This window comes from Botryllus schlosseri, chromosome 11 (genome assembly GCF_051294905.1).
Source record: "Botryllus schlosseri isolate E-star chromosome 11, Bs_hap1, whole genome shotgun sequence".
Lineage (NCBI taxonomy): Eukaryota > Metazoa > Chordata > Ascidiacea > Stolidobranchia > Styelidae > Botryllus > Botryllus schlosseri.
In genome coordinates, this window is record NC_137246.1 from 1,173,528 (window position 1) to 1,199,368 (window position 25,841).

The 25,841-nt window shown below is 38.3% G+C and overlaps 2 protein-coding genes across 4 annotated transcripts; one reads left to right on the forward strand and one right to left on the reverse strand.

The window, feature by feature from the left end:
* Positions 1-2,283: 2,283 nt before the first annotated feature.
* On the reverse strand, positions 2,284-24,245 carry LOC145449547 (FGGY carbohydrate kinase domain-containing protein-like). Of its 3 annotated transcripts, none has more exons than XM_080327935.1 (13): positions 24,104-24,245; positions 20,488-20,557; positions 20,104-20,429; positions 18,638-18,789; positions 16,650-16,851; positions 14,450-14,569; positions 14,275-14,387; positions 12,960-13,067; positions 12,833-12,894; positions 11,896-12,127; positions 9,970-10,090; positions 9,254-9,345; positions 2,284-5,476 (listed from the first exon to the last, which is right to left on the reverse strand). In XM_080327935.1, exons 3-13 carry the CDS (start codon positions 20,396-20,398, stop codon positions 5,330-5,332), a joined length of 1,644 nt encoding a protein of 547 aa, XP_080184061.1. In that variant the 5' UTR covers positions 20,399-20,429; positions 20,488-20,557; positions 24,104-24,245; the 3' UTR covers positions 2,284-5,329. The 3 variants fall into 3 exon arrangements, with proteins under 3 accessions (XP_080184061.1, XP_080184060.1, XP_080184059.1); XM_080327934.1 differs by having other exon boundaries at positions 20,488-20,589; positions 24,104-24,241; XM_080327933.1 differs by having other exon boundaries at positions 20,104-20,589; positions 24,104-24,241.
* Positions 23,440-25,545, forward strand: LOC145449549 (interferon regulatory factor 5-like). Its single transcript, XM_080327936.1, has one exon. The coding sequence runs from the start codon at positions 23,539-23,541 to the stop codon at positions 25,051-25,053; it is 1,515 nt and encodes a 504-aa protein (XP_080184062.1). The 5' UTR covers positions 23,440-23,538; the 3' UTR covers positions 25,054-25,545.
* Positions 25,546-25,841: the final 296 nt, after the last annotated feature.

Consider the following 25,841-nt stretch of genomic DNA (forward strand, 5'->3'; position numbering starts at 1 on the left):
TGTAATCAGTGAAAGTCATCAACGGCTTTCAGTAGTTTGGTTAGATGATGACAATTATTCTTGATGTTCAAATTGATATCGCTACTATGAACAGCAATACAAACACAATTTGTAGATTTCAGTGCAGCACATACTTCGATTTTATTGTTGTTATGAGTTTTGTATCAACCAAATCTGTTGAATAGGATGTATCCAACAAGTATACCTCTATTTACTTTCGTGATGATCAAAGCCTTGGAGTGTAACCTCGTAATGTTTTACATTTCACGCATTCGACAGAGAGTGTGAACAGAGTTTAACACGGATTAAATGACACCACCCGGAGTCCAAAGTGATTTACTCGTACTGCGTAAGATGAGTATATTTCAATTCACTGTCGCAGATTCTGACAATAAAGTATTGCACCGGATGTTAACCAGTAAACGGAATTGTTGTTTGATCTTTAGTCTTGGTAACTGAAACGATTACATTTGTAAAGTATTTTCTGATATCGGCGATACGCAGAGTGATTTGTACCAAGGTGGAATGATTTGTCAATCAAGAACATTTCAGACACGTATAGTTTTACAACTCAATATGTTAATAGTCATGATAGTGAAAATTTTGTTGCTGTCATAATAACCTTCACCACATCGGCGGGTCTAATTAACGCAAATAAATTAGTTTACATCATGATAATTTTCAATATAACACCTGCGTTCGATTGTAAGAAACTACGAAGGTCAGACTTTCAAATCTCGTATACTCAAACATATCATGTTAATCTCAAGTCACCTACACCGAATAGTAATTACTTTCGTCTTACAAAAATATATCGAGTAATAATTACTTTGTCTTGTAGAATATACCGCGTAGTAATTCCTCTTTCTTACAGAATAGTAACGACTTTTCAAGTTGAATAAAAAAGATGTGTAGGGATAAGAATACAACCGAACTTGTTATGAATTTTAGGTTGTAGTGATTGTATGGACTCGTGTATGCTTGGCTGACTGCTTGAGTTGGTCGGGTAAGTTACAAACGGATTTACTTGACAATGTTTTCCTGATTGACTGAGTATGGCAAAATGTTAAAATGTCGAGCCCTAATACTTTATCCGTATACCCAATTATAACAAAACATACCCCGCATTCAAATAATACGTAAGCTACAACTGGAATTAAAACTCGATGCTATTTTGTGGTTAACTCTAGTCAGTGGTCATGTTTGTGTAGATTTCAGGAATGATCATGACGAGTTGGCCGGGTAAATTAGTGGTAGTAACTATGACCGTACAGAGTTGCTGACATTCCAACATCTTTTACGCTGTAATATACGGATTCACTTGTGATCATTTAATTCTCAGTTATTGTTCAGACATTCAAATCTCGTATACTCAAAATGTAATAGGTTATGTCAAGTCGTATATGTACCGATTAGTAAATACTTTGTCTTGCAGTGTAGTAACAACCTTTACAGTTGAATAAAAATTATCGGTCATATGAATACAACCAGGATGAATTAATTCAAGTTTGCGAGTTGTAGTGGTATAATCAAGTAAGTGAAAACTATATTTTTAACACCGGTTGATATTATGAATAATTCTTTTGAGTATGGTAAGATGTTAAAATGTCTCTTTGACAAACGGAAAGCGGAATCGTGAATAGAGTTGTAATGTTTCATTACTTGTTTCAAATCAATGTGCGTATAATATCGAAATGGTACTTGGAAAGATGGTAGTCATGTTTGTCAATCCTATTTCAATTCACACTACGCCAAAGTCAAAATATTCGGTTTCGGATTATCTCAATTTACCTATATAGAACCCGAATGGATTCCGACACCGTACTGAAACTAGATCGCTATGTCTGATGCGTTATCGTGTCAGCGACGTAGGATTTTACAATTATTTCACACCTTTTTGAATAAGCCTCAACTTCACAGAGGATTAGGGTTGGATCAGAAATAAGTGAGAATTTGTCGGTATTCGAATCACCGTCTGCGACGGTTCTGTTATTCGTTACTTATTAAATTTTACCAGTGAAATCCAGTTCCGTGACATACTGATTATCAAAATATTACATTGTGGCGATTGGAATGTATGTAACAACAAGTTGCGAGGGATGGCTATGTCTTAGGTGTTATCTCGTGAGCGATCGTGGGATTTGCAACCTATTTCACACCTTTTTGAAGTGTTAGTTTGCGAACGCGGCTATTGTTGGAACACCGTCTACGCCGGTTATGTGACAAACTTATTACCAAAATATTACATTGTCAACGATCGGCATCTATGTAACAGCGAGTCGCGAGCGATGGTTATGTCTTAGGTATTATCTTGTGAGCGATCGCGGGATTTTACCAATATTTCGCACCTTTTTGGAGTGTTAGTTTGTGAACGCGGTTATTGTTGGTATTCGAATCGTCGTCAGTTTGTAAACGCGGATATTGTTGGTATTCGAAACGCCGTCTACGCCGGTTCTATCGCAAACTAATTACCAAAACATTATCATGCGGCTGATTCCTAGATTTATCCAACTATTTCACACCTTTTTACTGAAATTACGACATGTCAACGCAGTCTATACCTGAGAGTACGACATGCAACCGCGGCCATAAGAATAACGATATATTAAAGTCGCATTCACCGTAAACGTTGGGCTCAACTCGAATCGGTCATATAAAATAATTTGGGATATACACATTAACTAAGAACCAATCACGTGACTATTTACTTGATACATATTCAACACCGATCGAGAGATACCTATACCCGAAAGTACGATATGCCGACGCACCCATAAGAACACATGGCGAATCAACACCACTGCCTATACGCGAAATACGACATGCGAAAGTACGATGTGCGACAGATGCCTATAGCCTACCTAAAAGTACGATGTACCAACACGAGTTTTCAATACGATGTGCGACAGATGCCTATACCTGAAAGTACGATGTGCGAGCGCACCCGTAAGAACGCATTACGATGTGCGACCGAGAGGGGGGGTCAAAAAGTACGATGTGCCACCACGAGTTTTCCATACGATGTGCGACCGCGCCTATACTACCCCATGTTAAAAACATCAAGTCACGAGCGATCACATATACTACTCCCGCAGGGAAAAATTATACGCCAGTGAAGAAATACCAATTTAAAATCGTGTGCGTCTCTTAGTTTAGTACGTTTGGCCGATTCTATATTCTTTTTTTGATATAGCAGACAGGAGGTCACGAAATAACATCATGTAACGAAGTCATACCAACGGGTCCACCCGCCCGAAGATGTTTAATTATACCACCCTATGTTTAAACAAATAACCCTATAATAGTCAAACATTAGTATAATTGTTAATAGATAAACTTAGCCTACTATAATATGAAACAATAATCGAATTTGATTCATCACAAATAATTTTCGGCATTTTGACGAAAGTTGTTGGAAAAAAGGATGTATTCGAGATACGTTTCAGCACAATATATGCACAAACATAACTTTGAGATAATTAGCAAGGATGGTGTAAATGTGAGTTTCACGTTCGCGTTCTGTGTGTGAAGGTGTGAACCTCAGAAATTTAGAGGTTCACGTTCGCAATCGAACCTTGGTAGGCTCTGCACTGTGAACCTTTTTCATATAATACAATTTTCACTACATTATAACATCTTTGGTTGAAATTTATTGCATTGAAATTTATTGCATTTCGACTGCGGGCCACTCTATGTATGGCGCTTACAGCATAAAAAACACTAAACGAGCATGCACCTTATTTTACTTGCTTTGTTATAAAAGTATCCTCGAAATATCCAGCTTTCCGTTTGTGAGTATGTATATAGTGACTCTCTGCTGTGAGCTTGACCCGCAATCACACAACATCAAGAGCGAAATACACCGTAGTCAGCGAATGATGCATATTGATCCAATCAATGAAATTGATATCGTTGTCTGATATAAAAAATCTAGCAGGCACACGGAGTCAATCTTGAATTCATATAGGGCAAAATTCGACTGAGATACAGTAAATCAGCACTCAAGTAACGCTTCAGCGGTTATTTCTGGAGCTGAGCTGGAAAGTTGACTAAAAAAATAGGTCAACTCACCGATAATAGGAAAGAAAAACTGTATTTTTGGAGCTGAGCGAGAAAGTTGAACTTTTTTTAGTCAACCGACCACGAATTGGTAAAAATTTACCATCTTTTCAAGATTTTCCTCCGGTATTCTAAGTTTGAAAAAGGGTCCTCCCTTCACGCTTTCAAAATATGATAACCCTAGTATATGTCACGAGGTACACGTTCACACAAAACCTTTCAAAAAGTTTCGCGTTCACACGAACTTGAACCTTTCAGAGGTTCACACCATCTCTAATAACTAGGACAACAAAAAGATATACGAACAGAACCCTAAATATATCTCACGTTTGCTGGGTCCAAACTGGGAAGTGATGGAATAACCGTGGAGACAGTCTAAAAATATAACCGTATGACGAGTAAGTATGGCGAGTTAGCAAAACCGATTTGAGTAAACTGAAAAAGTTTAGGTATGAGACCAAATCTGCGTATATAAAAATTTTAGTTCTAAATAAACGCGGTTGCTTTAACGAAATATATTGGTATAATGCCATCTTAATAATAGTCAATAAGGAGTTGGTAGACCTTAAGTAATTCCCTGAACTGAGACCTGATAAGACATTTGTGAGTCGTTTATTTGTCGTGTGAATGATAGATAAGAAGTATAAATCGTATGATGTTTGGTGCATGTAATACCACGTAGAGACGTTGATGCATTCGTTGGTGATTATTAGCTGGTGAGGAAGTCGGTATACATGCATGATTATGAGCCAGTTCGGAAGTCGATAGACATTTATAAGTGCTTCGCTAATTGCGAAAAAGATATTGCATTTTGAACCGTACGTGATATTCAATAAAGTTACAAGCCGGGGAGACAGAAACAAAATATATTCGTCAGTGTGATCCATCGAATACGTGTGCAATAGACAGGCTGGTGGTACGTCAGCCAACAAGGTCGGACGGCGTGGGTTACGCCGGTCGTCGAACGGAAGAAGAAACACGCAGCGAATTGTAAACGCAACCTTCTTGGAGTCAATAATACATCTTGGAGTCAGATATACAATTATACAACTACAAACGTTCGCTCTGCGTTAAAGTTGCCTCGCATTTTCAGTTGGCCTACTCCCTGGACACACTGCGCGACACTCTAGGCGGCGATTACGCTGACTTCTTGGTGATTCTTGAGTATTTATTGCACGGATGATTCTTTATTATTGTACTACAAAATAATGGTCGAGTCACACCAATATAGTTATCACGATGGCATTCACTGGAATGGGCTGAATCAGCGTTACCCTGCACTCTGCATTATATCTCTGCAGCGCCTCTGGTGCTCAGACATCTCAAGAAACACGGAATACTTATTCGCGTAGAATCGAGACAGCTCTGAAACCGGTTGAAACACTTTTCCGACTCGGCACATCTTCTTCGTAGCGGTCTGAACATCAACAGGGATTATCGTAAGGTCAGCAGGAACAACTTCAAGTATATACATTATACACACACCAATTTATTCACTTTAGGCCAGTGGCCCAGGTGGGTGTTTGATCTCAAAGACTACTACAAGTCGTTTCGACAGCTCCTTATCCTTTCATTGTATTACAGTTTTGTGGTGTTTTGAAATGATGAAAATAATAATAAACTTATAATGATACTGGCTCTTAACCAGTGTTCCCCAGTGTTCTTTGGCGGTCAAGACACACTCAGCTCATACATACATACGCCCGCTTTTACCATCATGGGTTGCAGGCAATTATAGACCATATCAGCAGTCGAACTGTGACTGCTGTGGTGGTACGTCGCGTGCAGTGGCGTACGCAGGGTAGGTTGGATTCGAAACCGAAACCAGGATCTTCCAAAACGCCACTTCCATCTCCAATATTTATTAGCTCATTAGCAGTTGAGCAATTAGTGGTATGCTGTTTCAATTCGATCTAACAATACGATGGCACTTTCCAAGGTGAAGCCTCGCATTTCGGAACTGGTATTCATTATCAAGTTTTCATTTTGTATAAGAATATAGGCCTACTATATTTCGTTCTTTTATCACTCAGTCGACGCACAGTTCGTTTTTGTGCACAAGTAATCTATAGTAATGTATTATACATGTATTGTGGTTGATTTTAGTTCTTGACTCAGCGAAAATTGGGGGTTACGCTTGCAGATTAGCGTAAGTGTTCCGCGGGTTAGTAAAGGCTGAGAACCTCTGCTTTAGGCGGCGATTCAATTATAGGCCGAAGTGTTTTCATTTCAAATAACCCACGTCGAACGAGTACCGATCACCAGTAAATTGCATGGTAACAAATTCTAGAAGACAAGACTACGTAATGGTGGAGCGTCCGGCTTCTTGATCGCTAGGTCGCGGGTTCAATCCCCGGCCGGGTCACAGCGAAGGCCTGATCAGTATAACTGGTATCTGTGGCTTCCCCGCTTAGCGCGTTACCGAGATTGCATGGACGGGTGGTGCAAGACTTGAAAGCATTACAAGGTTACCTTCCTTGTCCAGCGGCATATGCATCCATGGTATGGATATGCACGTATCGTGTGTATATTGTATGTATATCATAAGTCGGACATCAAGGACAAAAATGTACAACGTCTTACTCCTATTTTGAGGACAGTCGAAAGTCTAAGCACAGATGTCAGCAGCGGAACTAGATTAAAGCCATAAAGGCAAATAGCGTTCTAAAATTAGCAACCCTCGCGCAGCGTGTTGTCGTAGACAGAACTGTGCAGTTCTCCACCGGAAATCGAAGAGTTCTGTTGCTACGATACAATACGGACTCCTATAAATATAGAAGCTATTCACAATCGCGCGGTTCAACAGTTTACAAAGCCCAACTATGAGATGTTGCTATACGAGGCCGGTAACGAGAATAGTTATGGCACGACGTCTATTCTATCAATGGAATATTACAGGAAACAACTCGACTCGTGAGCAATCACGGATGCGAGCTATTAGAATTGTCTCGGTGGTTACGTTATCAACATAATGGCACTATCCCCCCAGGACTTGACAACTAAATAATTTTAGTTGTGCAATTAGAGTAATTACAGCGAAATGCCGGAAATATAATTCCAATCTAATTTGTGAAATGTTTCTAAGCTCTCATTTTAATTCTTATCCGAATTCCGGTTCGCTCGAAAATCTTACAGGAGAGCTGTATAGTGCGAAACGAGCCAACCGTGGCTTACAGACGAGAAAAAACTCTTGATTTAACATAAACTTAACTTGATCTTTGTTTCATACAGTTTCAAGGATATAATTCTAATTCCAACCTAAATTGAAGAAGCTGAAAATTTTCTCGCTGACCAAGTCTGCTGCAGACACATGCCACCGTATCTTCATCTTCTGTTACATTTCATTCGGAGTTCACGTCTCGTATTAACATGTTCCAGGCCGTGGTGCATTCTCAGCGATAAGATTGTGTATTCCCGCCCAAAAGGTAGTACACAAAACAGAACCTAACTCATAATTATATCGCGGTATAAATGAAACATAATTTAATTAACACGATGCTTGACAAACTAGAATACGCACAAATGGAGTACGAATGACTGTAGTCCCTTGTGCACGTAGGATCTATAACACTATTTAAACCGCAAATAAATTGGAACAGCGTCTTTCGCGTAGTTCTCAAATGAAGTTTGTTTGTTTGTTGTATTCATGGTGTTTGTCGACTACTATGGCCATTTACGCCAGGTCAATATTTTCATTTTTATTCCGTAACAGCTAACTTGTAGCACTGCTCAGTGCTCACTCTAGGCTTAGGAGGACATATATATGGTAATTGGTAACCCTACACTACGATATCTCGCCACCCAATCAAATGAAGGAAACTAGTGACCGAATATATACACAAGAAAAACGCCGATTGCTAATAATGATCGAATCAAATTGGCTCTAAGTTGAAACACACAAATAAGAAAATGCTATTCAGTCGCTAACAAGTCCTGTGAAATACTCGATCGACACCGGTGTCTAAATTCTGAGGTAGTTTCTGTTTTCATGGTTCACATGTACGGTGTAAACACACAATCTACTTGCTAAGAGCTAAGAGGTGGGTCTTTGATTGAAAGAGTATTCCAAGTCACGTTGATTTATTTTCCAATATCTTCGTTTTATCATGATCTTGTTATGTTTTAAAATGATAGAATATGAAATATTGATAGAACTGAACTGAAAGTGTGGGTTGCACACGCCTGGAGACACTCGTGCGCTGTTGAAAATAAATCATTACGTTTATATATTTACCGAGCGAACATTCTTCCCTGACAAGCGACATTGCAAAATTGATTGAAACTGAAATTATAACGCGCCCCGCAGCTACGTAAAGCTCGCAAAGTTTGAAAGCAATCAGTAATATCCTTTTCTAGAGCCAGTGGGATGGGCTGTAAGCCGTCATTTTGTGAGAAAGTCAAGACTTGATACGGGAGCATACGATGTCCTTCATTGCAAGAATACCTACTGAAACCAGACTTGGACCACTAAATAATTATGGTCGTCTAATTAATCTGGTAATCCAATTCTAATGTAATTCGTGAAATGCGTTAATACTATAAATTTAATGCTAATCTAATTTCTGATTTTCCCGAAAATGCTACAGGAGAGCTGCGCAGTAGGGCTCTTCAAAAATGACTTTTTTCTCAAATCGCACTGGCTACTTGATAAAATTGTCAGGTTACCTAATCTCAGCCTACACACCAAATTTGCTTCAATTCCAATCAGTAGCCGCATTGCTACAGAAGAAAGTTTCTATTTATTATATAAAAATAAATAACAAAAATATAACGAAAAATTTCGATTATGAATAATTAAAGAATTTGTCACCGTCAATACTATTTTATTCATAATCCAAATTTTTCGACGGCGATAACTCCACTTTCACTGGTTGGAATTGAACCAAATTTGGTGAACATTGTTTCTATAGACAGCCTAACACCTTCATGGGGTTTATATAATAGAAACTTTCTTCTCCTGTAGCAATGCGGCTACTGTTTGGAATTGAACCAAATTTGGTGCGCAGGCTTAAATTAGGTAACCTAACAATTTTATCATGTAGCCAGTAGAATTTGAGAAAAAAAGTCATTTTTTGAATACCCTAGTGTGTAGCTTTCTAATATGATTTGGAAAGAAACTGTGTAGCTACAATTTAAATTTTAAATTGGAAAAGGTGAAAATTTTCTAGGTGTCCACTGTCCAATTTTGACGTACCTCAAAGCTTTCATTTCCGGAAGCGCATGCTGCTAAAATGGCACCTCCGAGCAGGACCGATTCTTCTTCCTTGGCGAGGACAATAGGGAGACCTGAGTGATATTGTCATAAGAACCCTGTTACGGAAACTGTATATATCGAAAATTGCCCCTATTTTTTGCATCGTTCGTCGTTTTGTATTCATCTTATTGACTGCTGAAAGTATGTGACTCCTCGAAGAAATCGACTTCCTGAAAGTATTTGAATACTTCAAGGACCTTCATTATTAACTTTCATATTGAACTCATTGGTGTACGCTAGTAACTCTCAGAGGCGGTCAGTAACAAAATACTTGTACTTTTCGAAGAATTTCAATATTGCTTACTCACAATACTTCCTCAAGTACTCATGATTTTAGATTACTTCTACTTGACAGTTTTCAGATTTGTAGCCAAAACTAAACCTATGATACTTACTTTTTTTGTAAATCGTTACGTCTACTTCTACTTGAGAACCAACAGCTACTTTGACCACAGAAGGTCACTGGTATGGTAATATCCGAGCTCACATCCACACAGTATACTTGTAAGCTACTTGAGTACCTATTTTCTACTTGCATTTTAACATAAATTTTTGTCAATATTTTTCCAAAAAATTTTGCCACATGCGAAGCAAACTATATTACAACAAATATTTACTATTCTTTATGCTCAACTATAAAGAATGGAGACAAATACCTGTAACATTGGCATGAGTTTGAACGAAAAGGTCATTCTTTTGTAAGCCCCCAGTCATGAGCACTACTTCGAAAGAATGGCCAGACCTTGTCATTGCATCCAAGATATGTTTCGTGCCAAGCTGCAAAAGCAAAGGCTTTGAGTGCCATCTGATACGTGTGGGCTGTGCATAATGGAGTACCTGAGTGATTTGATTCTGAATCTAGTATTCGATGATCACAGGGCAAGTTTTTGCAACTTTTTTTTACAGTTTCCGAAAGCTTCCTAGATACTCAGAATATATGTACAATGGTGTCAAGGTGCTCGGTGGGATTTTATAGTGCAACTTTTTGCAACTTTTCCCTGTTTTTCATGTCAACTTTTACCACAACTTTTATCAGATATTGCGTAAAACTGTAAAGGATTGGTTTAAAAACATGTTATAAACTACTTCTAGTATGGTTCTATTCTCTTTGATTTGCATAAAAAAGAGCTGTGATGGGCTAGCTGCATCTCACCGTTATCTATGACACAATGGCTTAAACGCAAGAAGTGCAGCTATCCCTGCCAAGCATGACCGTGCCCGAACAGTAGGTAAATAAATCGCTTTATTAATTCTGTCGTTTAAATTTGAGATAGTCTCCCATTTTGCGAACGACCAGTCGAGACAGCCGAAAATTACGCTTTCACTGGATCACCTTTTTCAGGCTATTGATTCTGTTGAAGTCAATGTTTTTTTTGTAATGCCTTGGGTCAAGTTTGCACACCCGGAGGGAGGGGGGTTGGGGTGTGTTATTTGACTTGTTTTGGAGGGGTCATCGCTAGGCTGTTTGGGGAAAATTATTCCCGCATTGCGTAATTTTCTTGCTGTGTGCCGGCGAAGAATGTGATCTTTAGCGGTGTCGCCAGACCGTTCGTTGAATGGCGGAGCAACAAATATGACAGCTCTGCAGGAACTAGGCTATACAACGGAGCCTTTCGCGTATCTCATACCCTAATAATTCAACAAAAATTATAATTGCAACTTTTTACTGCAACTTCTGTTAAAATTAAATGCAACTTTCTCGCGATTTTAGTGCAACAAACACTTGGCCTAATGATCACTCATGATGACGTCACACCAGTGTGAATGGTGTGAAAAGTTCAAACATACACCTTTTATGCAACCACAAAGAATAGAACGCCAGTTCTAGATCCCATTAGCGCAAGGTTTTAATCAAGTCAGAAGGTTCCGTATCACAACCATACTTTACTTTTATAGTTTTGACTAATGTCATTTACAATTCACAGCCGAACAAAGTCCGAGTTCAAATTAGGGGCAGATCGGAGTCGCAGTGTTAAGACTCGAGTCAGAGTCCAAGTCAAATTTGGATTTTAATAAAATAGTATTTACGGTGGGCACACCCATAATAAATAATTAAAGAATTGGTCACCGTAAATACTATTTAATTCATAATCCAAAGTTTTCGACGGCAATAACTCCGCTTCCACTGGTTGGAATTGAATCAAATTTGGTGAACATCGTTTCTGTAGACAATCTAACACTTTCATGGGTGAACAGAAAATTTTGTGAAATTTTTGTCATTTATTTTTATATAATAAAGATAAACTTTCTTCTCCTGTAACAAAGCGGCTACTGGCTGGAATTGAACCAAGTTTGGTGTGTAGGCTTAAATTAGGTAACCTAACAATTTTTTCAAGTAGCCAGTACAATTTGAGAAAAACAGTCATTTTTTCACACCCCTAGTGTGTAGCTTTGTACTGCATGCTTCGTATGCTACGATACGGCAAAACGACGTTTCAAGGCTTCCACAGTGGAAATAGTATCGGAACTATAATTTTTGTTGAAAAATTAACTCTTAGCGGCAAGGAGCATATCATTTTCAGTACTCGTTACAATCATCTCTCAATAATCGGCCTTTCTAATGTGAATGTAAAATATCTCACGGCCAGACTCTGAATGGTGGCAAGGTATAAAAGCGCCAACGATGGCAGCGACTTGTCAAGATTCAGACCGTGCACCATTCCTTTCATCTCCGGGTCAGCGAGCGGCGATCTGTTTCCGTGAAAGTCCGGCCATACGTGAATGTCACTTGCCATCAAGTCAACGTGACTATGATGCATCTCCGCTCGCATCTCTCCCAGCAATATGTTCAGGTATACGTTCTTGTGGATCCCTCTGTGATTTACAATAGGGAGTGTCAGAACGAATCATGCAGAGTTGGATTACTAGAAAATTTTCAGATTTTCCAAATCAGATTAGAATTGTAGCTACACAGTCGTATTCAAATTATACTATAATTAGAATTACTAAATTTGTAAAGGTTTGGAAATTGAATCAAATCAGAACGTAATAAACAAAAATTAAGTTCAGCTCGTATCAAATCTCATAAGAACGAGAACAGCAAATGCCTGTGGACCGAGCTTGGCTCGTTTCGCATCATGAAGTACTCGTGTAGCGTGTTCAGAAAAAACCGAAATTAGATTTGAATTACAGTTATTGAATTGAAGAGCTTCTTGGAGGTACAGAACTTCAATATACAATTGAATAGTATATTCATATTGAAATGAACCCGAATATTTTCGGCTGACACTCGTCAGGGGTAATCAGAAAATCTTGGTAATTCAATTCAATATTAGAATGAAATGCAATAGAATCAAGTTCAGTTAATATCAAATCACAGTTGATTTTTAGAAGCATGATAATATCAAATGCCTGTACTATTGTACAGGAAGCATGGCTCGTTCCTCACTATGTAGTTCTCCTGTAGAGAGCAAGAAATTAGAATTACATTACCAGCATTTAGCTCTAGTTCGAAAACTTGAGAATTATCTAGTTGTCCAAGTCTGGAATCAAAGACAAATGATCAAAAGAATCACTTACTTTTCGGAGGCTAATTTATTCAATTCACCATGAGCAGGATGACACTCCACAATGTGATCTATCTAAATAGTTTAAATTTTGCAGTCGCATATAACCAATTCGCCATCCGCAGTAATGTGCAACATACCAGATTCGCAACGGCGCTTTGGCCGCCTTCGTTCAGCCAATAACCTGGAATCATAGCGCCTTGATAGGGTCCCCAAACACCGGGGACATGAATCGCTTGGTTGGATAACTGAAATGGATTATAAGGTTTCAGTTTTTACATTGACACGCAAACATATTGGGAGACCCAATAAAAGAAGTCAGCGTTTCTACTAAAGTAGAAGTAATGCTGGGAATTTCTACTCAATCGCAAGTCAAAGTGGCCATTTCTGAGGCAGGTCAAAACTAGTTCAAGTGGAAATGGAAGGTCTGAAAAATACTCTTCAAGTAACCTGCTCGCTCGTGTGTGATTTAAGTAATTAAAATCTAGTTATTATAAGATGAAGGAGTCAATGTCAATACTCAATAGAATCAAAGAAATCAGTCATTACTAGGGACGGGCACGATGATTCGACTCATAATTTTAATGATTCGAGTCAATTGAATAGTATATTCATATTGAAATAAACCCGAGTATTTTCGGCTGACACTCGTCAGGGGTAAACGTCAGCAACAAGTAAAGAATTGGAAAGAACATTGTATATCAACAATCATATCGCCAAAATATGACGTCACCAGCATGATCTTTTGAATAAGAGAGCGTTCAATGTACTGTTTTTAGAGGGTAAACGAACTCTTTTTGTTGACGCAGCCTTGGTTGGTGTATTTTGATAGAAGTCGACTCCAAGGCGCACAAATGAAAGTGTGAACGGCCCCTCCCAACGACACGAAATCTGTCGTCTTAAAAATTTTGCGCACAAACGGGATTATCCAACAGATGCTCGCCAATGTCAGAATTTATGGCCGAGTGACGAGTGACGACTTTTTCGAGTACTTGCCACTAAGAATTAATGTAACGAGAATTATAGTTTCGAAGCTGTTTTCCGCTGTGGAAGGCTTTGAACCATGATAGGTCGTATCACAGCATACCAATCCGCTACACACATTATTGGAACTTGATAAAACTATCAAGTCGTGATCAACCCACAACATTGTCACACAGCATCGGATGGTTGAAAAAATACTAAATCATCGTTAATATGATGTAGAGCTGGCATTATCTTCTTTGAGCTCGCAAAAAATGTACATATTTGAACTATTCACATGCTCCATACTGCTGCCCTTTCCTAATGAGTCATGTTTGAACACTCGACTCGACTCCAAGCCAAACACACGATTCTGAATCAAAGCACTCCTGTACTTGATCTTGTGAAGCCCTAGTCATTACTACTCAGCTTGAATCGTTTCAATTCATACTAAGACCAGGACACAAATTGCTATGCCCTAGTTCCAATTACCGCCATATGACAAGACGATGTGCCGCATATCAACGCGATTCTTTTCGTCAGGTCCCCGCTTCCAATATTCAAAACCGAAGTCGCCAACGAGCATCCTATCACTCCTATCCCGCCTGAAATAAGCGTTGCACATTGTTGAAGGTTTATAAAAACGATAGACGTCCAAGAAACTTACCACAGTGAGCGTCAATAACAGAGACCGCTACAGCTGTGCCCTGATTCAGTCCCGTTTCCTTGCTTGCTTTTGCAGAGATGCCACTACCCACACTTTCTCCGATTTGCTTGATTTCATTTCCTAACAAAATTAACTTTGACGAACAATACAACACGCAATTAAAAATAAATCACTTCCTGCATCATCAGCATCAGACTTGTACAAGATACTTGATTTTCAAAGCGCGGAACCAGAACAAGAACTAACGACCTTTAAAGATGCACTACTATTAATCTAAAACACAACTACCCAATAACTGATATTACAAATTACTGAATATTGGAGGTAGAATCGGCATTTCAAAACGACTGGGTTTTGAGTTTGATATGGGAGAGGTTTTGACCCCAAAAATCCACCCCTGGGGTATGACACAGATTGTAGTGATGACTCTGAGCTAGCAATGTCCGCAAAGTTGTTCGGCAACTCATTTCAAATGTGCAAATAGAACTAGAACTTTTCCAAATCCGAAACTAGAACCACTCAAAAACCAATAGTTGTCATCGACGATCTAGATTGTTAATTTGTGCAGTGCAGTGCATGCGTTTGGTCCGGAATAGAATAGTTCTGTAGTCATAGTTGCGGGACGCACAATTATTATCTGCCGGCCGCATCTGGCCAGCGGGTTGCACAACCCTGTTGTAGGCTATTTCTCATTGATTGTGCAACAAACAATATACCATATTCAATTATTCATATTGCAAAATTTATATTTCTAGTAGAATAACTCTGTTGGTAAAAGTAAATTTTATTGAAATATAAAGTCACAGCAATATTGCGATTAGCCATTTCACCGGAGAATCAATACAAGTAAAACAGTACCAAAAAAGAAAACAATTGAATAGTATATTCATATTGAAATAAACTCGAACATTTTCGGCTGACACTCGTCAGGGGTAATCGTCAGCAACTAGTAGAAAATTGGAAAGAACATTGTACATCAACAATCGTTGTTGTTAAAAAGATTTACAGGAGTGAGATTGAGATTGACAAATGTTGTTATAATGCTCCCATATAAGAAATACCATTGTATGCGAGTGGAGATCAGCAGATAGCGTAATGTAATTGCCAAAATAAACAATATGGCATCAACAAACATAATTTGGTCATTATGTATTTAAATACATAAACACATAAGATTAACAATATCAAAGAGGGAGTTTTGGAAACAGAACATCAATGAAGATAATCACTTGTGGTCAATTCAGGTTAACAAACCACACTTCCCAATCACAATAGTCTCAAATTAAATTGCCTGGGGCGTCATGGTGTGATACTAGAGAGAAAAATCTGAGACCTGGTGATTTCCTCAACTTGAAACTATTTTTTTCACAGCTGATCGTGTTAAAACAGCTGAACCGATACTGAACTTATATCTGCCAGTACGTCTGCCAGTGAATGACAAGGAGCACATGTTTTGATAGTATCTTAAATTGCGGCTAATACCTTTATTTTGACCAAGTTAGATAAAAAGAAATTATGATAAGAATTCGTAAAATATACTGGCACCACAAAAAATATGGATATCAATTATAAAGAAGCCATCTCAAAAACATACAAGCGAAGTACTTCAGTTTTGACTTCAAGTAGATTCTGCTTGCTAAAACATTATTTCCTATATTAGTCATGGTTTACACAACTTCTACTTGATAATTTCCAATTTTCTAAGCAAAAACAGTCCTAGAATACTTCCTTTTTACTTACTTGGAAATCCCTACTCTTACTTGCACTCAAGTAGAATACATTGACGTTACTTCTACTTCTACTTGAATATAAAATAGACTAGTAAAATATCTTCGTCTGACAATCGTCAGGGGTAATTGTTAGCAACTAGTAGAGAATTGAAAACAATATTGTATATATATCATCAATGATTGGAGGTACAGAACTTCAATATACAATTGAATATTATATTCATATTGAAAAGAACCAGAAAATTTTCGGCCGACACTCGTCAGGGGTAATCATCAGCAACTAGCAGAGAATTAGAATGAACATGGTATATCAACAATCGTATCACAAAACATGACATCACTGGCATGAAATTTCGAATATTAGGGGCAAACACATCGCTTAAGCTCAATGCACTTCGACATGAGTACTATTTCGGCCACCTCTACATACCAGATATTTTCTACAACTGACGTTAAACCCGAACTCTCACCAATTTTTCCGAAATTATCTTCCGCGAGTTCACCCAATCCGATTCTTGACCAGAAATCTGGACTCCATCCAGCACCAGGTACATACGTCCATTTGCAAGTGAGTGAGCAAATGGATCTTGATAAGCATCCGGTGGCCTTCCATGTCAAAAAATCCGGGAGATCAAGAAAATGGGCAGCCCGACACCAGACTTCTGGGAGATTCTGAAGATTTTTACAAAATATACAAACTTTAGGAAGGATAGCAGACTATAGTATAGAATTCTATACTATTCTATAGGCCTACTAATACTCTATGCTCAAGTCATATGCTACTATATTTAGAAGTAGGCCAATACTAGGAGCTGAATTGTAATGACTCGGGTACTTGCGCATGATTCGACCAAGTCATAGGACTTGTGATATTCTGTATGACTTATTCAAGTCTTATATAAGCGCAGGGTATATTGACCAATAATTGGAAAATATTTGAAGAGCTTCTTGGAGGTACAAAAGTTCAATATACAATTCATATTGAAATGAACCTGATACTTTCGGCTGTCACTCAACAGGGGTAATCGTCCGCAGCTAGTAAAGAATTGGAAAGAACTATGTATATCAACAATCGTATCACAAAGTATGATGTCAACGGCATGAAATTTTGAATAATCGGGGTGGAGAGAGCGCTTGTGTTCAATGTAGCCTACTATATTTGGATGGTACACAAACTAATTCTGTAAGCAATGGCTTGGCTGATGTATTTTGATAGAAGTCGACTCCAAGGCACCCAAATGAAAGTGTGAACGGCCTCTCCCGACATTCCGGATAATTTTTCGCGCGAACAGAATTATCCAACAAACGTTTGCCAATGGCAGAAAATAGGCCCAGAAAATGTCTTTCATCTGTTTGAATATACATGTTCAGAGTGAGTATATTATGAATGGGAGGTCTTTGATATCACCCTTGAGTTTCAGAGAAGTGATTTGAACTCGATACTAAATACTGAACTTAGACTCGGGTCTTAACACTATGACTTGGATTTGACTCGGTAGCGATTTGAAAATGACTAGACTTGACTCGAGTCAAAACTATGAAAGTCAATGTTGACTTGTGACTCGGAACCTTGTGACATATTTACAGCCTTGTCTAGTGTCATTCTAATTCTAATTCTAATCAAATTTGGAAAAACAGAAAATTCTCTAGTTTTCCCACACCTCTGGTAGTATGCTGTACAGGCCAGAGTTGTTGATTATACATTATATACTTGGCAAAAAGAATGCAAATTCTCATTAGACCACAGCTACTCAATAAAATTTGAAAGGTTACGAGAATTTTGCATTGTATTTGTTCTAATAACAAAATCAGTCTAGTAAAGCAGAGATGGTCATAGTTGTTATCGTTGGTACTCAAGCAGACTAAGTAACGTCGTAAATTTAAAAAAATTAAAAATTAAAAAAAGTAGTTGTAATGATCTCGCGTAAGTAATTTAGTATTCTCAGCCTACTTTTTCCAAGAAACCCGTTTAGTGGAAGTGGAAGCGGTCTAAAAAACATACCCACTTCCATAAGTAGGTAGGCCTACTTGTGTATCTGGAAAAAGTACTTTGTTACTGGCAAGAAGAGAATTAATTCCCAACTAGTGAGAGCGACGCAGTACCGTTTTTGTAGCTTGTAAACATAGTTGGACAACCAGAAAATCTGCAGCTTCTTTCAAATCAGATTAGAATTAGAATTAGCAAATTTGCAAAAGCTTGGAAATTGAATGAAAATTCGAATTAGAGAGAAACACAACAAACATCAAATTCAGTTCATATCAATTCATCCTCATAAGCACGAGAATGGCAAAGGTCTGCACAGCAAGCTTGGCTCGTTACTATACAGTTCTGCTGTAAAATTTTCAGGAAAATGTAAAATTAGATTAGGATATAAAATGAGGGCGTGGAAAATTTCACTAATTAAACTAGAATTAGATTATAGGCATTTTTTCTGATTATTTTAATATTCCACTATACCTGCTTCAGCCAGAGGATCTTTGGGGATTGCATTTCCAGAGATACCTTTCCGCCAACGTACCGCAACACTTCGTGATTAGTAGAATTGATTTTCTTGGCCTGTTCACCGGCGCGGTGGTCAAGCCACATGATAATGTTATTTCCATTCTCACCTAAAATCATCATCGTCTAGGTCAGGGGGTCTTAAACTCTTTTGAGGGTGAATCCCTAAATTTTTTGGAATTGTTGCATGTATTGTGACCTAGTTCAAGAATATGCAAATGCTATGCTTATGCTTAAATGCTCATTAAAGGCTACAAACTACCGTATATGCCAGCTGTGTGAGAAAGCTAAGAAGACAAGATTTCACAATATCTTACTTCTTACAGTATAATGAAGTCTAGAAAACAGCACAGCACTATGTAACTCTTTTAAAAGAAAACAAACAGTCAGAATCGAGTTAGTGGTTTTAACATGACCCAGTTGAAAACTATTACATCAGATTTACAGAATGGCTTGAAAGTTGAATGGAAGTCAATGGTTGTACTTGGTGTTGCAAAAAACTTTTAGAACCAGAACTACCTATAACACATAATGGTACCAAAACGCATTTGAAGATACTCTTGGAGGTACAGAGGAATTTCAGTATAAAATTGAATAATATATTTAGGCTATATCCAAATAAACCTGAATATTTTTGCCCGAAACTTATCAGGGGTAATCATGAGCAATTAGTAGAGAACTTAATGGAACTTTGTATACAAAAAAATCAGAAAACCAATTATGACATTATGTCACAACTGTGTCATATCTTATTATGTCATAATTGGTGATACGACCGTTGATATAAAAAGCTATTTTGAATTCTCTACTAGTTGCTGACAATTACTTTTGACAAGCGTCAGCAAAAACTATTCGGTTTCATTTTGATTTGAATATATTATTCAATTGCATACAAGACAACATCAGAACATTCTCATTTACGGTCAACAAAGTTCCCATTTTTGCAGTTCTGCCGTCAGTTTTGTCATAATTACATATTGTGTTTCTTTTGAGTCACCAGCAAAAAGGTTGAGAACCACTGATTTAATGGAGAATCTCTTAGGGAATTCAATTTTAAGTTACTAGTCATTTTGCAATATTCTCTTGTATTTTGCAATAACTCAGCATATTGGATGACCATTAAAATTTGTTAAGTGATATACTATATGACACAGTCCTTCAGTCTGAAAAAGCTCACAAATCTAGGGTGTCAGATTGCGTGGTTAATTTGATTTTGTAATAACCATAGCTTGTAAAACTCAACACAGCTTATATTTTATTGCTGATAGTTGATAGCAATGGCATTTGCAAATAGACTTGTACGGAGTGGAAAAAGCTAATACGTTGTGGTAAGCTGAGCACTGTGAGCAGTCTTTAAAATCCGACACCCACCTGGGCCTAGGCGATGTATATAACAGGAAAATGACATATCATTATTCACTCACCATTACTGCTCACTGGTAACGGCCGGAAATCCGCATCCAGAACGACCAGTGAGCACGTTGCGTCAAAACCAATTCCGCGGACTTGTTCAATGGAAATATTTTTCGTGATACTTTTTATGACTTGGCAACAAGCCGACCAGATTTCCTCCGAGGACTGTTCGTAATAATCGGTGTTCGGTGACGATATGGAGACATTCTTGACATCTGTTTGTAGTACATTTCCGTTTTGGTCCACCAAAGCGCCACGGACGCTTGAAGTCCCCACATCGATGCCAATGTAGAATATCTCGACCATAGTTTCACGATGGGGGATCTCCCAGCCACAGCTGGTATTGTTATCGAATTATTTTTTCGTATCGTGACTAGTCACACGATTCTTCAAACCTTTTTTCACGCCGAGCGTATCTGCTGCTATTATTTCCGCGTCCAGTGTACTACGTAATGCGAAGTGTAGCTGGGAAAGTATTGCAAAGTTGCAACACACACCTGCAAAATATACTGCGTTCTACAAATAATTCTCTACTAGTTGCTGACGAGTGTCAGCCGTAAATATTCGGGTTCATTTCAATATGAATATAATATTCAACATGACACATAGTAATCTATCGCTACCATTGTCAAACAATTCATTTTGCCAAGTTTTTGTAGTGTCACGTTTCTTCGCCACGCGGAACCAATCTTGCCGGGACTGCGCTTGTACTGCGAATATGATTGATAAATATGCTGATGTCGATGTGTCTGCTGATAATCGTGTACGCATTGTACCGCAGTTTTGTGTTAATTTGAAAAGACGGAACTGATACTGATACAGAAAAACCATACGGATTCCTGATGAACACGAGAATCAGAACTCTATATTCATATCTTATCCGAATCGCAATTTATTGCAAAGTCAATCATGAATGTATTTCCGTTATTCAATTCATTTGTTAGTTTAATCTTCTGCATCAGAAGTAGATGAGCCGTACGCAACTGTGTCTGATTTCTAAAACTACTCCAAGTCGTTTCGACACATTTCCTATCTTTTCTATGTATCGCAGTATTGTGGTGAGTCGGAATGATAAAATAATTAGCAATAAATTCCACACCAATATGTCAGGATGTGATCGCTACTGGGCCCTGATGACACTGACATGGAAGAGGGGCGGAGATATCTCTGCGTTGCAGCGCTTTCTCGCTCACGCAGCGGCGTATTTATTGGAATATTGGGTGTGTTTGCACAGTAAAGAACTCTTTTGTAAACAACTGGAACTCGATATGGGCAAGGCAATTAATAACGTGAAGAGGAGAATCAATATTACGTTACTAAACGGTAAAAAGAGTCTGTGCGCCTTTACTGAAACATGCACCGTGGCCTACAATAGCGTAATGGAATATCTTCAAGTAAGTTAGTGAATGAATGGATTCAGTGTATATTCAATGAGATTCACGACTGGATGCAACCGAATAAAATAAATCAACGATTCCAAGTGATTTGCGCGCGTTATGTTGATAATTTGGAAATTAATAAGTGATATGATCACTTGGCGACTATTTAGATGACGTATTTCGATGTTTTGAAGTCTCCTCATTGACCAGTTCCGTTGTGAAAGGAATATCTAGAGCTAAAACTAGTTCTATACATCCCTGTTGTATTATTGCAAACCGATTCTCTGACTTGCGGTTTTGTGGTAGGCCTACCATACACATTTTATCAAGAAACTCGTTGTGGAACACTGTTTAGTGTGCAGTGTGCAATGTCAATGCAAGTCCCGTATAACTGCTTGGCGTCATAAGTCGCGAGAAGTCGCAGTCGCTACTCACTTAGCTGGAATAAGCCAGAGTCGGGCAAACTGAAAATGTTCATTCAGTGGGGGTGTTCAAAAATGACTTTTTTTTCTCAAATTGTACTGGCTACTTGATAAAACTACTAGGTTACCTAATTTAGGCCTACAGACCAAATTTGGTTCAATTCCAGCGAGTAGCCGCATTGCTACAGGAGAAGAAAATTTATATTTTTTACATAAAAATAAATTTTAAAAGAATTCAAAATTTTCAGTTCACCCCATGGAAGTGTTAGGTTGTCTATAAAAACGTTCACCAAATTTGGCCTAATTCCGCATGAGCCGAGTTATTGCCGGCGAGAATTTTGGATTTGAATAAAATAGTATTTACGGTGGGCACACTTTTAAAAATAATTGACCAACACCATAAATACTGTTTTATTGATAATCCACTCCGCTTCCTGTGGTTGGAATTCAACCAAATTTGGTGAACGACGTTTTTGTATATACCCTAACACTTTCATGGGGTGAACAAAAATTTTGGATTTTTTTAAAATTCATATTTACATAATAAATAAAAACTTTATTCTCCTGCAGCAATGCGGCTACTCGCAGGAATTGAACCAAATTTGGTATGTAGGCTTAAATTAGCTAACCTAACAATTTTATCAAGTAGTGAGTACAATTTGAGAAAAAAAAGTCATTTTTGAACACTCCTAAATGTTCAGCTCTTCCGAATTACAATCATAAACTATTTACACATTTTTTCAAATTAGATTAGGAATTACTGAATTCACAAAAACTTTTGTTGCGTTCAAAAACATAATCACTTGAGTATGTAGGTGCTTGCGTACTCGCGAAAGAGTAGAAGTAATTCGTCACTGACCAGGGACCGCCTCTTGCAAGTAGAATTAATTCATCACCACTAAGGCCAATAAGTAATTACGATCTTGCCGCTTGCAGCTTGTCAATTAGAAAAGTTTCCAAATTAGTTTAAAATTACTGCATTCTTTGAATTCGATTTAAATTCCGAATCCGAAGGAAATAGGCTACACGCTACAGCAACAGTTCATATCAAATTAGAGTCAATTAATTCTCATAAAAATAAGAATGGAATATGCACACCAAAAGCTTGCATTTCGCACGGTACAGTTCTTTTGTATCGTTTTCAGTAAAGCCAGAAATTAGATTAGAATTATTAAAATGACATCGCGGAAACATCTCATAAATTAGATTGCCTGCATCAGGATGAGTTTGTTAATAATTCAATTCAGAACACCATAAGACTGCGATACAATGAAAAGACATGAAGGTGTCATAACGACTAGGAGTAGTCTTTGAAATCAGACACCCAATTGGGCCTAGACATTATAGATAAGAGGCGTACGCCGTACGTACGCACTGAACGAAGAGTAATACAAGATAGTGAAGATGATATAAAACGGGCAGCAAGCTTGGTTTTATCGAGACCTGCCGCGTGGAACGACAAGATTTGATGACGAGAGAATGCGGTGACGGGATAGGTAATTTCCCTAACGTGAAACTACAGTTACGAGAGACCAATCAATATAAAGAAGGGCTGGTCAGACAGATTCCAACATAACATACCAAGGACCTTATTGTGCAGTCGCATAGATTTTCGGTCAGCGCCACTGGTACCATATTACTTACTATGGCAGGAACTTTCGGAGAGGCCGACGAGGATTTCAAACTACCTCTACGTACATGGCTAGAAAGGCAAATCAACACAGCCAGATTCAGAGGCTTGGAATGGCTACCAAGCGATGGCGATTCTAAGCTATTCAAGCTACCGTGGGTGAAAAAGAACTCTCCACACTGGGGCGAATATTACGAAGTTTTCAGAGCCTGGGCCAAGCACAGAGGCAGACCTGAACTCGACGATTCACGTCTGAAATCAAATTTCAGATGCGCGTTGAATAAGTCCGTCGATTTCCAAGAAATAACGAGCCGATCGCAGATGCATAAGCAGACTGGTAATTACAAAGTTTACAGAATCTTGTCGCCACGGGAGGTGCGGGAAATGAAGAAAAAATCAAGCCCCGTGCAGGCTAAAAGACACTTGAATCTTGATGACTCCCTTGATTTAAAAAGCATTGACAAAAAAGGCCTTGATATTCTCGATAGCATGGATTCCTCTTCGAATAGTGTATGCTCTATTATACAAGAAGATCCGATACACACAATGAAAATTTTGCCTTCGGATGAAGAATACTCACCCAGTATAATAGGGAGTAGAGATGATTTTGCGTTGGCGAATTTACCGGTGTTGCCACCTACTGATGATTGCTACGCAAGTTTAGCTATATCTCCCGCACAGCAAATTCCTAATCCGAGTTGGCCTACTGATGTTACTATGGAAGAAGAAGCGATGGAGACTGAAAATACTGAAAAAAGAATGCAAGAATCAATGTCTTCCAAGTCAATTATCGTCCAACAGCTCGAAAATGCAGGGTTTATGACATCGAGAATATGTGCTTGTCAGCTTATCGTGACTTACAATGGCGAAAAAGTACTCGATAAAGACCTTTTTGATATGGAGCAAGGATACAGACTGTTTTACGGCGATCAAGATGCACTATTGGCTTTACTGCAAAAGCATAATGCTCCGAAAGAAAAATTAGTGGACTTTCAATACGCAGGAATACCACTGCCTCGGCCAAAAAAGCCAAGCCACACAATGTCGGCAATCTTGGGCAAAACTGACTTTGGTATTGTGATATTATTTGACCCTAACACACTCAAAGTCTACGTGAAACGTCTATGTCAGAGTCAAGTGTTTTATTTCGATCCCCACGATTCATCTGAAGATGCACTACCGTTGAAGCTACAGAGGGATCAACCAGTGTGCATATTTTCCCTGGAAAAATACTTCACAGACTATTTGCAGCAAGTGGTTGACACCCCACAGGATTTATCACCAAACGAAGCAGACTTAATTCTCGCCGTAGGCATCAAACCCAAATCTAAAATGGGTTTACAAACGATGAAAGGACTGAAAATAGAATTAATACCGCATGCGCTGAAATTTTTGATGCAAAATGTGAAAGATCAGGCATCTGGCATGTCGCTATGCTTCAGCAATCCGACGTCGATTGAATATCTTTTGAGGCAAATCCAACAAAATTCGCTAGTTAGCACTAACACAAACCGCTTGGTGAGTTGTTGATAGTTGTTTGGATTGTCACGGTAAATTTCGATGTTCTTTCTTTACTAGTTGCTGACGATTATTCCTGACGAGTGTCAGCCAAAAATATTCTAGTTTATTTCGTTATGGATATATTTCTGTGTCGCCAAATTATCATCTGCGATATCAACAGATTGAAATATGTGCGAAGTTTATCAGTAAAGTAGATTGATAACTTTCAATCATCCTCAATTGATTAGCTTGTGCCCTTTTGCTACTGCAGAGATATATTTTTATGCACTTAAGCTATCATTGTCATTGGATTGCAACGTTCTATTCAGCTACCAAATTGTGGCTTCTGTAGTGTGTATTATGACAGTTATTTTTCCATGTTCTCATTTTTTCATGAGCTGTATATTATTCTCTCCTCCGTGACTTATTGGGGGCGAGCCCAATGCCTTTCTGTTGACAAGTTCTTTGATTTTTAAATCACATTTGATATTGTAAATTAATAAAACAAAACTACATCATTGATGCAAAGTGTAATAGTTATTATGCCATCAAGTAGCAGGTCTTGGGCTTCTGCACCGTCGAGTGAAGTATTACTTTTGTAGGGTTCAGTCAAAGAATGTAGAAGGTTCAGTCACATTGGTGGCAGTTTGCTAGCTTTGCTAGTATAGACTCAGAGAAGGTATTACCAGACGCGGTCAGAAATAAGTAGGCTGCTTCTACTTGTTTACGGCACTCAATTAGGTTTTGCTGCCCGACTCAAGCGGTTGTGTTTATAAATTACTTGCTCTTAAGTCTTTTTAGGCAAGGCTTACTTACTT